This window comes from Cibotium barometz, chromosome 40, assembly GCF_041138505.1.
Source record: "Cibotium barometz isolate CiBa-2024 chromosome 40, ASM4113850v1, whole genome shotgun sequence".
In the NCBI taxonomy this organism is placed as follows: Eukaryota; Viridiplantae; Streptophyta; class Polypodiopsida; order Cyatheales; family Cibotiaceae; genus Cibotium; species Cibotium barometz.
In genome coordinates, this window is record NC_141085.1 from 16,949,822 (window position 1) to 16,962,949 (window position 13,128).

At 40.7% G+C, this 13,128-nt stretch overlaps 1 protein-coding gene across 3 annotated transcripts; it reads left to right on the forward strand.

Moving 5' to 3' along the window:
• Window positions 1-6,199: 6,199 nt before the first annotated feature.
• Window positions 6,200-10,196, forward strand: LOC147615261 (pentatricopeptide repeat-containing protein At2g33680-like). Of its 3 annotated transcripts, XM_086779338.1 has the most exons (3): window positions 6,222-6,408; window positions 7,043-7,228; window positions 7,333-10,196. In XM_086779338.1, the coding sequence occupies exon 3, from the start codon at window positions 7,437-7,439 to the stop codon at window positions 9,750-9,752; it is 2,316 nt and encodes a 771-aa protein (XP_086635464.1). In that variant the 5' UTR covers window positions 6,222-6,408; window positions 7,043-7,228; window positions 7,333-7,436; the 3' UTR covers window positions 9,753-10,196. The 3 variants fall into 3 exon arrangements, with proteins under 3 accessions (XP_086635462.1, XP_086635463.1, XP_086635464.1); XM_086779336.1 differs by having other exon boundaries at window positions 6,200-6,408; window positions 7,048-10,196; XM_086779337.1 differs by having other exon boundaries at window positions 6,221-6,408; window positions 7,043-10,196.
• The last annotated feature ends 2,932 nt before the right edge of the window (window positions 10,197-13,128 follow it).

The window sequence follows — 13,128 nt, forward strand, 5'->3', positions numbered from 1 at the left end:
CCGAAATTGTACTAGTACATTGATTGGCACTAACCATTGTTGTGAGTCAATTTCTTGATCAATAAGCTATCCAAATTATTTTGATTTGTCAAGTTCCAATAAGATTAATCACTAATCATAAGATTAGTATTAATCTTTATTGCTAGTCATTTTTGATTAAGAAATTATCTAAATGGTCCTTAATAAATAACAACTATTGGCATAATATTGCACTATTGTCACCAAGATTTAATAATCTTGCTTTCTTGCATAAACTTCCAGCAATATTCATTATTTTATTGAACTTTGTAACAATTTCTCATAAAGCAATGAGATTCTTGTAAGACATAACCAAGATTAATGAAAGGTTGGATCAAGAACCACTCACTATCACAAGATTTGATTTTACACAATAATCTTTGCAAACATTAAAATACTATACCAAGATTCTTGAAATTTTACTCTGCATAGTAAACTTTGTCTAAATCTGCACAAAACTACTTACTCCAAGAAATCTTCAAAAAATCTTCAATAGAACTACAATCTTCACATAGATCTATTTAAAACTACTACATAATTGTTAGTTGCATAGAAATCTACATAAAATCTTTAATGTGCACACTTTCTTGATGAAAAATGGCACCAACATTTGCACCTCAACCTTCAATATCCTCCAAATTGCCAAGATTCCCTAGAATCTAGGCAAATATAGAAATAAACTAAGGTTTATGAATAGATTTAATGGAAAGAAACAATAATAAAAACATCAAGATTAAATCGAAGAGCCTTGATAGCAATGAAGGGATCATGGCTTTGATACCAATGTAATAAAGGGAATCTAGGGTTGCACTCATTAGCATGGAGTACACACATGTTCTTCTATGCCATCATAGAGAGAGTAGCCACCTAATCATGGAGAGTCTGTCATGAATCAACCATAGAAGCATGACCTCCAAGAAAAGACATAATATGTCAAAAGATTATAAAAGGTCATGAAGGGTACAATAGTCTTAGGGTTGGTGCCTTTTGTAATCCCAAGGTCCACATACCTTAACATCACATGTACAAATGCCCTTAAGCCCCATGTACATAGGCCCATCCCCCATGTGCGTGTGCATCCTAAAATCCCCTTCGTTACACTTTGGTATGGTTGTATAGGATGTGGAAATTAAAGTGGGCCTTAATGTCTACATGGCTCACTTATGTATTTTTATAATGTCATTTATCATTAGGTAGCTTGTGGAGGGCATGTGGAAGCACATGGAGGAGAGTGGATAACTGTATATTCATTAGGTAGCTTGCGGAGGGCATGTGGAAGCACATGGAGGAGAGTGGATAACTGTATAATTGTGAAGACTTTTCCACCATGCATACATGGATGAGGATTGACATTTGTGGAGTGGAAGTGCCACATAAGTGCCTACATGGCTTGACTCTTGTCCCATGCTTGAAGAATCTCTAAATAAATAAGTAGTGTAAAGACTTAGCACGAAAGGAGATGATTGATGGTGACATCCACCATTATGTCATGGGAGATGAGAAATTATTTGGTCATATATAACAAAGAGAGGGAGAGTGGCTGCCACCTATAAAAGGATCCCTCCTCTTTGCATCGTATCATAAGATTTACTCTAGTTTTCCACTACCTTGTCATTAGCAAACCAAATTAGCCTCTACATAGCATTACTATTCCTAATGCCCAATTATCCATCTAGAAAATGTGAATTAGCCTATGTTTCCGTATGTGTGAAATAGCTTGTTCAAGCTTTCCCATGGCGTGCTTGTTTCATTTTGTCTTCATAGTGGGATTCAGTTCACTCCAATGAAACTTGGAGACTAATAGATTGTAAGTCCATCTTATTTCATATGATTTTGATTGATATTAATACCACCGTAGGTTTACTTAATTCTCTTCATTCTTCTTTATGCTCTTCCTTATGTGTATTTCTCCAACTAGTCATGAGTATGATGCATTTGTCCATATTATTTATTATCTTATAGTGATAATGTTCATCTTCTCAAGTGCCTTGAATCTTCATTAAAAAAAATAAAATGATGTGACCCACCCACCCAATCTGTCTGAATGAGCCATATCAACACAACCCTTTTACCTTTATTCACATCGTACTAAGCTGAAAGATTTTCTTCCAACTGAGACTTACCCTTCTCTTTGTGGCTGACCGGTTAGCTCAAATTAATAATTCCCTAGAGCCTTTCTTATTCCCTTCCATAGATTATAACCTCACTTTTGATGTCTACATAGACTTGGTCTTACTTTAGATAGTGACAGTTACTTGAGAGTTACTTTTGATGTCTACATAGACTTGGTCTTACTTTAGACAGTTACTTGAGAGTTACTTTTGATGTCTACATCTTGGTCTTACTTTAGACAATGAGAGTTACTTGAGGGAGAGAGAGAGTGAGAATGTTTCTTTTCCATCATTTTACATCCAAATCTTCTCCTTGTTCTTCAATATGTTGTTTTAAGAAGTGACCAAAATAAACCCCTAATTTTATATCACATCTTTTGGTGAAGATGTCTGGGCAGGTTTGGCCTTGGATTTTTCCTACCTTACCTAATGATCCTGACATTATTTTCATTTTTTGAAGCCCACCTACAATGCCAGGAAGAACACCCTTAGAAGAAAACTTTCTTCGAAGGAAGGGGAGTCAGTTTCATCCTTTTCAATAAGGTATTAAACATTGTTTGGCATGCCCCTTTACATGTTTCTATTATTACTTCTTCTTCTTCATATACTATGGTAGATTTAAAGAACTTTATGGCAATGGAACACCTCTAGATGAGCCAAGAGTGAAACTTTGACAAAGCTTCAAGAGATAATGTTTGAACGACTCAAATGATGATTTTACGATTGCTATTATTAACCTCCACCAAAGTGCAATGTTCTTTTTTACGCTAGTAGCCTTATCTTTTGACTTAGTCTCACACACTAGAAAAATGACATATGTCATAACCTATGACATATGTCATAACCTATGACATCATTGCTTATGTCCAATACATAGATAATATCTAGATATTATTTATAGCCCTCTAAGAGGTGGTTCACACACAAATATATTACCTCGCTCCTAAGAGTGGGTTCACACATAGGTATGACCTTGATTCCCAACCCCCCTAAAGGGATTGCCTCATAATGTGTCAAGGATAAATCTAGGCTCATGGTTTCCCATGTGAGTTTTTCTCATCAAGGATAAATCACATGGCTCTAGTAATTTTACATACCAGTTATGGGGTCCGAAGGGTAGAGAACACATAAGATTAAGTCACACACATAACAGAAAACAACACACAATTGTACAAAAAACAACACATATGTGGGACTTCATACAATCTTCTACCTGCTTATATTGGCAACATTTACAAAGGTTAAAGTTTTTGGTGGAGATCCCAATCTCAATGCTCATGTGGAAGGAAGCGATGATCCAAGTTGATTTCTCAAGTTGATGATGATCCGGTTGTTGCCAATGGAAATTTTGACATGGAAATATTTTTAATGAAGAACGTGTGGATGGAACTAGCATTAATGCACCCATGAACAATGCCTTGTAGAAAGATACCCACAATAATGTGTCAAAACTAATGTGCAATATCATCATTGTGAAAAGCCCTTATTTAAAGACTCTCTTACACCACAAGGTCTTGAAGAACCCTAAGGCTAAAACAATGCTGAAGCACTGTAGCGCACAGGGTGAACAAAAAGATCAAAACACAAGATACACTACTTATGCCCATGAACTTCACAAAAACACACGAGTGATGCAGTGCATTGTTTCGTTATGCACCACATACCCAGGCGATATAGACATCTTATAGATGAAGAGGCTAAAACCAATCGGCATACACAAATGAACAAAGCCACCATATGCAAAAACCACTAGAAACTCAGACAAAAGGCATTTCAAATAGCCATGGATGGATGGATGGATGGTAAATGATAAACAAAATTATTGAGAGACAAAATCTTGCTGTAGCACTAATGGAAATGCATACAATTTTCTGCCTCACATAAAAAGCCCAGTCCAAGCCCATAGAACATGGCTCTGATACCATTTACAAGATAAGCTGCGTCATTATTAGGACGATAGTAGGCTATGGAGGATTGTACATTTCCATGGTGTATTGTGTGTGCAAAGAGATAGAGAGAGATGTGATGAAGCTTCAAGAGATAATGCTTGATTGACTCGCAAACATATAGCTCTAATAATTATTGAAACTAAGAGAGGAGATTAGTAAAGGGCACAAGGATTAAGTACTAAACAAAATGTACTCACTACTACGAGATAAACACACAAAGTGTTAATTAGCACTAAGCAAATGAGGAGATTAGTAAAGGGCACAAGGATTAAGTACTAATGTACTCACTACGAGATAAACACACAAAGTGTTAATTAGCACTAAGCAAATGAGTTTAGCCATAATGAAAATGATAAAACACAATGATTAACACAAAGACAAGAGACCATGGTTTCCACAAAGAATGCGACATATTGAGTGTGTATCGATTATCGTGCATTAAACAAGATTACTGTCAAGAACCGATATCCGATACCCCACAAGTGGATGACTTGTTAGATAAGTCAAGGGAGCGCAAGTTTTTAGCAAGATTGACCTCAAGTCTGGCAATTATTAGATCCGAATAGATGAAGGGGATATCTTCAAAACTACTGTTAGAACCCAAACCGGTCATTTTTTATGAGTTTTTAGTTATGCCATTTGGTTTGACCAATGCTCTAGCTACTTTCAACAGAATGATGAATAGAATATTCTTGAAACATCAAAATTTTGTTGTAGTGTTTTTTGATGATATCTTAGTTTTCAATAAGAATCGTCAAGAGCACGAACAACATTTAGAAAAAGTATTCTCCCTTCTTCAAGAGAATGAGCCCTATGTCAATTCTAAAAAGAGAAAATTCTTTCAAGAGGAAATTGAATACTTAGGGCATTTCGTTTTTGTTGATAGTATTCGAGTAGACCCAAAAAGATCGAAAGCGTTGCTAAATGGCCTAGACTACGAGATATTCACGAACTCCGATCTTTTCTTGGATTGTGTAGCTACTATAGGAAGTTCGTTAGGAATTTTGCATTTATTGCACATTCTTTAACCGAACTCCTTAAGAAAGCTAGACATTTTGCTAATACCATTGACACAGATCCATTTCTAGGAAAATAGAGAAAATAGGAACTTGCAAGAAAATAGATTATTCAACCCAATTAACTCATCAAAGTAAAAAATTCAACATATTCAAGAATTGAATGAATAACAAATAAAATACTTAGCTCAAGATAACGATAACATTGGGTGCAATCATCCCTGCCTTGTGTGTGGCCTCTCTCCACACATAAGTATTTACGTAATTCTTCATTCTAAAATAGGCCATAGCCTCCAAAAATACAAAAAGGTGCTTTTACTTGCACGGCACTCTTCTTGTGCTCATGGATAGCCCCTCCACTAGCCCAAATTTATAAGGAAAAGCCACTTCGTATTTAAGCAGCACACACATTTGTTTGGTAGATTCTGATTTGGATACTAAAAGATGGTGCCATCAATATCCTTTGCCGTATTTATTGATTATATGATAAAATATTTATCCACAACATTATGCTTGCTATGGTGTGTATTTCTTGAGACCTTTACTGATACTTATCATGTTATTGTACTATATCTAATTGATAAATGGTCTGCTTGTGAGATAAGGAATTTCTTGTCGAAACATCCATACTTACATATTTTTTGTTTTAAGTGGAAAGTGTGTCCATTTCATTGCCACATATTCTCCTCACCGTTATGGTAGAGGCTGCATCCGAGCCTTTCAACCGCCTTGCATTAAAATAGGAGAATGCTCTAGGATGCTGACACGTCACCTCATGGAATGTTTGGCATTCTAGCTAATGAGCTGTCTTCATATTATCTCCTAAGTTTTCACAAGAGTGTTGTGCTTTCCCTTGAGCTAGCACCCATGTCTTCTAAGTCACCTCCCTAAAGGGTTCCCTTCTAGTTGCTCAAGTGCTTGGCAAGAAGAAGCCTCAGCTGTTGCCATCTCCACCTCCCCTGACCCATTAGGGCCGAGAAAGGCCTACTCTAGATGTTAGGAAAAAAAAACGCATGTTTACATGTGTTGTTATCAGGGTGTCTTAGTAGACGTTAGTAAAATCACTCTTTCTTTCTTGTCTCAATTATTAATGAATTAATTTGCATCAACATTATTAAAATTCTTATGAACTCGGCTAATTGTAGTTATGGCACATTAAACCGATCCCATGATTTTATCTCAACGCGCGTTATTGCTGATTTTTCATGAGAAAGCCCGCGCCTGATCGTCGACCGCCGGTCCGTGGCTGTCTCAAATGCCCACACAGCAGTGTCAAATCGTTTTACAACCTTGCAGAGAAGCAGCAAAAAAATGGTGAGCTCGGTTTTGTTCTCATTCAGTTCGAACGATTAAATTTTAACCCAATTTTATTTTTCAATGGTTCTAGGGTGCTCTGTGGATGAATTTTTTTTTGAGAAATAATTTAAGCATTTGCCCTAATCGCAGAAATGGGAGAAAAACACGTCTCTTAGGGGTTCTCCTGTTGTTATCCAGCTTTTTCTATATTTATGTGAAAAAATTACTGATAAATATTTTAGAATCTGGTACATGATCAGTGATATGCTCAACCCATGATCCACTAATCCATAACTTCTAATTTCATATCACGGGCTAAGCTGTTTATGCTTTATATAACATAGTCACATGGAACCAAGACAGGATGCAAGGTGGGCATGTAGGAAATAAACATGCAAAAAAGGGCATGTAAATGGCAAGTTTTTCGCACCGTGACCTACTGCATGCCATCATAATACACGTCAAGAAGATGTCCCCACCAACACCCCCTTCTTTTCTCAAGCCTTTCATAAGGTTTTGGCAGGATTAGAAATATGGATTATATTTTAATTTCGATCAAGTAAGGCTTTTAACTAATACAATTTTTTGGTGGATTCATTACTTGACTTTGATAATGTTCCATGATTGGTGTGGATGTTTTTGGCTCATGAAGGATAGCCATTTCTAGTGAGAATTTTGAACATCATGGAGAGTTGTATGAACTGTTCAAGGAGGAGCGCTTTCACGAGGCACTACACATGGCCGCCCTTATGGACCAGCAAGGGATCCCCATGTCAAGGGACATCGTTTATCATCTTTTACAGGGATGCACTAAGAAGAAGGATCTAGCCGCTGCTAGGCAAGTGCATCTTATCATGCGCAACAATCGGCTTGATCATATAGTACGTCTAGCTGACTATCTTATCCGATTATATGCCTTGTGTGGGAGTTTGTCTGAAGCAGATCAAGTGTTTTGGAAGGTCTCGAACCCTACTGGGTTTACATGGAATGCCATCATATCAGCATATGCAAATGGTGGGGATGGTACACGGGCACTTGAGCTATACATGCGGATGCAGCAGACAGGAAAAAGACCGGATAAAGTTACGTTTCTGAGCATTCTAAAAGCTTGTGGTGGTGCAGGTGCCATAAACGAGGGCAGGATGATACATGGGCAGATCATTATGAGTGAAACACAGCTTGATGTAGTTCTGGGAAACACCCTTGTTGATATGTATGCAAAATGTGGGAGCCTAGAAGAGGCCCACAAAGTCTTCAAGCTGGTTCCCAATCGGAATGTAGTATCGTGGGATGCGATGATTGGTGGTTATGCTCAGCATGGGCATGGCACTGTTGCCCTTCAACTTTTTCATCAAATGCAGCGAGAGGGCATACATCCTGACCGAGTCACTTTTTTGGGTGTGTTGAGAGCATGTGGCAGTGTGGACACCATAGGGGAGGGAGTATTGACCCATGACTGGATAATTAAGAGTGGGCTGGAATCTGATGTCACAGTTGCAAGCACTCTTGTTGACATGTATGCAAAGTGTGGAAGTCTCAAGGAGGCACGCATGGTGTTTGACAAGATGACCTGTCGAAATCTGGTGTCTTGGGGTGCCATGATCTCAGGCTATACACAGCATGGGCATGGTTTTACAGCTCTTGATCTTTTTGAGAATATGGAAGCAAAAGGCTTAAAGCCAGACAAGTACATCTACTCATGTGTTTTAAAAGCATGTGGGATTGTTGGGGATGTAGTGCAGGGGCGGCTAATGCATGAGCAAGTCACCAGGGCTGGATTGGAAACAGGTGAAGTTGTTGGGAACACACTGGTGGACATGTATGCCAAGTGTGGGAGCATAAGGGAGGCACAGAGCATTTTCGATCAATTACAGTTGCGGAATCCAGCGTCATGGGGTGCTGTGATTGCGGGATATGTCCAGCTTGGCAGTGGCCACACAGCTTTGAAAGTTTTTGAGAAAATGCAACAAGTGGGCATTCAGCCAAGCAAGATTACATACTTGTGTGTTGTAAAAGCATGTAGTAGTGTCCAAGACAAGGAGCAGGGCGAGTTGATACATGATGGGATAGTTAAAAACGAGTTCGAACAAGATGTACTCATTGGAAGCGCCCTTGTTGATATGTATGCCAAATGTGGTAATGTCGAGGAGGCACGGCAAGTATTCGACAGATTGCGGGAACGCAACGTGGTGACGTGGGGTGCCATGCTGACTGGGTATGCCCAGCAGGGGCTCGCCCTTCCATCTCTTGAACTATATGAGAAGCTACAACTGGAGGGCCTAGAGCCAAACAGGGTTATCTTCCTGTGCATCTTGAAAGCTTGTTGCAACATCAGGACATGGGGTCTGGGAGGTATAATACATAGTCAGATCATCAAAATCAAACTCGAAACAGATGTGGCAATAGGCAACACACTTGTCGACATGTATGCCAAATGTGGGAGCTTGCAAGAAGCACAGAGTGTGTTTGACAAGTTGTCCACCCGAGATGTTGTCTCTTATAATGCAATCATAATGGGTCACGCAGAGTGTGGAAACTGCAAGATGGCCATAGAATGCCTTGAACACATGTTCTCACAAGGCTTGAAGCCGGATGATGTGATTTATACTAGTGTTTTGACTGCTTGCAGTCATGCTGGCCTAGTTGATGAGGGTTATATGCTTTTCAACCGTATGAGATTAGATTATAGTATTGTCCCCAGTATTGAGCATTTCACCTGCATGGTAGACCTGCTTGGTCATGCCGGGCGCTTGAAAGAAGCTGAAGCCTTGATTCAAACCATGCATATCTCACCAGATATCATTACATGGAGATCTTTGCTCACAAGCTGTCGAATGTATGGAAACACTGAGCTAGGAATTCGGTGCTTTGATAATGCTGTTCGGTTGGAGCCGGATGATGCACCTGTGTACACGTTGATGTCAAACATCTACATGGATGCTAACAGGTGGGACAGCGTTCACGTTATACAAGAGCAGCGGATGCGTGTAGGTGCAAGGAAGAAACCTGGTAAGGCATGGATTGAAGCCAAAAACAAGGTGTATGAATTTGTGGTGGGAGAAGAGAGTCTGTCAACAAATGATGAGACATCTATCAAAGTGAAGTTATTAAGCATGTCAATGAGAGGGGATGGATATATGCCTCAACTGGACTTGGTGTTAGATCCAATCTCTGATGAAGATAAGGAAACTGCTCTGTATGGGGACCTAGGGTTTGATCAGATTTATAATTACAAGGGAACATTAAGACCAGCTATAGAGAATCTCCAAATCTTGACTGATAGTTGTGATGCTAGTAAGACTTCACTAACTGCAGAAACAAAACATTTACTTTCAGCAATGCAATTGCTTATCAATATTTAGGCAGGCAGCTATGAGGCAAATAAATGAATCCCAGCCTCTGCAATGTAGTTCCTGCAAAAAAGCATAACCGCCTCCGCCAGCATTAGGTGCAAAAATGGCATACCATATCTTCTTCTATAAGCCAGCTGCTTAGGAGAAGCATCTTCTTCTATAAGCCAGCTACTTTAGGTTCTTCTACCAAGCCTGTACCTAGCGCATCCTCTTATGGCACTGCAGAGGAGAGAATAGGCATGGACTTGCTTGGTTTGAGCCAGCTACTTTGGGTTATTCTCCTAAATCTGTCCCTAGCGCATCCTCTTATGGCACTGCAGAGGAGTGAATAGGCATGGACTTGTTTGGCTTCAGCCAGCTACTTTGGGTTCTTCTCCTAAGCTTGTCCCTAGCGCATCCTCTTATGGCACTGAGAAAGAAATGAAATAGATGCTCCTTGGCCTGAGAGAGAAAGATCGCTGTTTCTTGGCCAGAGAGAGAGAGAGATAGAGAGAGAGAAAGAGAGAGAGAGAGAGAGAGAATGCTGGTTCTTGACCTGAGACAGAGAGAGAGAGATCACTGCCAGCAGGCTGCCTCTGTGAAGCTGGTTGCACCCCCCGAGGTCATCTCTATCTCTTTCCACCCCCCTGGTTTGGTCCTCACCGCCATGAGTGGGCGGCTGGGTCTGTCCCCGTCCGAGCAGTGGGACGCTGTGTTGAAGCAGGCAGCCATGATGAATAGCCTTATTGAGAGCAAGGGATCTCACTGCCATGAGTGGGCGGCTGGGTCTGTCCCCGTCCGAGCAGTGAGTGGACACTGTGTTGAAGCAGGCAGCCATGATGAATAGCCTTATTGAGAGCGAGGGAAGCCCTCTTTGGAAAGTTCACTCCCCCCTTTTCTCTCCCACCTCAGTCCAGGCAACCTGTGTTTTTTCCTGAGGCCCCAAGCAGTCCCCACATGGTTCTCAATGGGCCACCCGCCAAGCAAACTTCGCCCACGACTAGAGTACCTACAGAACCTCACTGTGAAGCCCCCAAGCTAACAGACCTTGTGATGAAGTATAAACAAAAAGGGAAACACACAGACTTGGGCATGTAGCTCACCTTCCAACCATAGAGCCATTCAGGCTCAACCCCGAGCACAGGGGATTAGTAGCATCAGAGACAGCTCCATGTGCAAAGTCCCTAGCATCCCATTCCACTAGTACACACCCATAGGATGTAAGCACGGAGTAGTCTCAAGGCTGAGGAGCTCTCCCCCAAACCAACACTCATAAAGTCACTTATGTAGGCCTCCTATATACTAGGAGCCAAATATAGCACATGTCTCATAAAAGCTACGAACCCCCACTTAAGATGCCTTACCCCTAGGCTAAGGTTAACCTTACCTGAAGGTATGAATCCTTGTTAGCCTTGGGACGTAACATAGTTCACTCATTCAGAATCATTTATGTCCTCAGCAATCAATCCAGGGAAGCGACACTTCAGACTACAGACTGCCTCCTCCCGTGTACCCTCGACCTCAGACCGTCCTTTCCATTTGATAGGTATTCTGATTAGATGGTATGCCGAGACAGTGTAGCACGTTGATGCAAAACCAACTTGGGTCCATAGGAATATACCTAGTGATGTCCTCGAGGTTAGGAATCTCCTCCATTGGCACAATCTCATCACCTTCTCCCATTCTTTCAAGTGAGTGATGTGAAACATGGGGTGAATCTTGATTCTGGGAGGTAGTGGTAACCGGTAAGCCACATTACTAATCTTCTTTGTGATCTAGTAACGACCACAACATTGAAAAGATAACTTGTATACTTGCCAGTCCTCACTGTCTCCTTTGGGACTTTAAGATACACCCGCATGACCTCATGGAAAACTCTTGGGGTCTGAGTTGAGCGTGATCTGGAGCACTCTTTATGCTTTCCCTATCATATCCTGTGTATCCTGCAAGAAATCCATTGTTGATTGCAACTTGACTCCCTGTAGTCCTAGGCAATGGGTGACGTCGGTTGATAACTATACATAAGCATAAATGGGCTAAAACCAGTAGCCACATGCTTATGATTGTTATAAGCAAACTCAATCTGTGGAAGATACCTTTCCCACTTAGATTGTCTCTTGGAGACATACGCCGTTAGCATATCCTCCATAGTCTATCGTCCTCTCTATTTGACCAACCGACTCGAGATAATCTGAAGATGACATGCCTAAGCGTGTTTCCAGTTTGGAAAAACACTGATTGCCAGAATTGTGCACACAATTTGGGATCCCAGTCTCACTGACAATCTCCTCGGGTAATCATAGAGCTTATACAATTGCTCCACGAAGAGCTGAGCCAACTCGTGACTCTTCATCGACAACTTGGTAGGGATAAATCTAGCCATCTTCGCCAATCGGTCAACAATGAACCAGATTGAATTATGGCCCTTACTAGTCCGGGCTAATCCAGCTACAAAATCCATCAAGACACTTTGCCACTTGTTCTCAAGAATTTGCAAAGGATGCAATAACCCTCCAACTCTAAGCCTTTCAGCTCTATTAAGCTGGCACTGAGTACACTTTTGCACACAATGCTCAACAAAGGATTTCATGCGTGGCCAATAGAAATGTTGGCCAAATAAGGCAAGGTTTCATGTATGCTTGGGGCCCCATACTTGGTGTGTTGTGGCACTCATGCAATATCAAAGTTTGGATGTCTAGATCATTGGGCACACAAACCTTGCCATCGTTGACGATTGAACAGTAATCCACCTCTAATGGAATACTTTTCCAATATCTTTCTCTCAATAGGACTCCTCAAAGTGTCCGGAACACTCGGATCTTGTGGGCTGCAAAAATTGACTTGGACCAATTGCCAAATTCGACCAAAATGGGAATCATGTTGGAAATGCCCTTTGAGAAATAGATAGAGGTTAGTCGTTATCATAGTAAAAGAGATAGCATTGACCTTGGGGATCCTACTAAGGGCATGAACAATTCCCCAATTAGTTACTCCCTTACGGTAACTGATCTCAAAGTTGAACACCTACATGAGGTCAACCCATCTGGCCTTTTGACCCTTCAGGTCAGGTTGGTCACAAATATACTTCAATGAGTGGTGATTCGTCCAGACAACAAATCGAGACCCATACAAATATTGTTTCCAGATTTTCATTGCATGGATAACATCTAGAAGCTCCTTTTCATGGATAGGATACCTCATCTGTGCATTTGAAAACTTATTGCTCTCAAAGGCTATGGGTCTCCCATCATGGAACAAGGCAACACCTATTGCATAATCACTGGCATCGGTTTCAACCACAAAAGCTTTACTAAGATCCATGATCTACAACATAGGTATTGAGATGACTATGTAAAGTCCTCACTAGACCATGCCCATGGATGATATATCTAACATAGAACCCACT

What these genes read in the sequence shown, in the direction of transcription:
- LOC147615261 (XM_086779336.1), top strand. Translation starts at nt 6,300, where the DNA reads ATGAGAAAGCCCGCGCCTGATCGTCGACCGCCGGTCCGTGGCTGTCTC. An exon ending in AGAGAAGCAGCAAAAAAATG is followed by an intron (nt 6,409 to 7,047) that starts GTGAGCTCGGTT and finishes CATGAAGGATAG; the next exon opens with CCATTTCTAGTGAGAATTTT.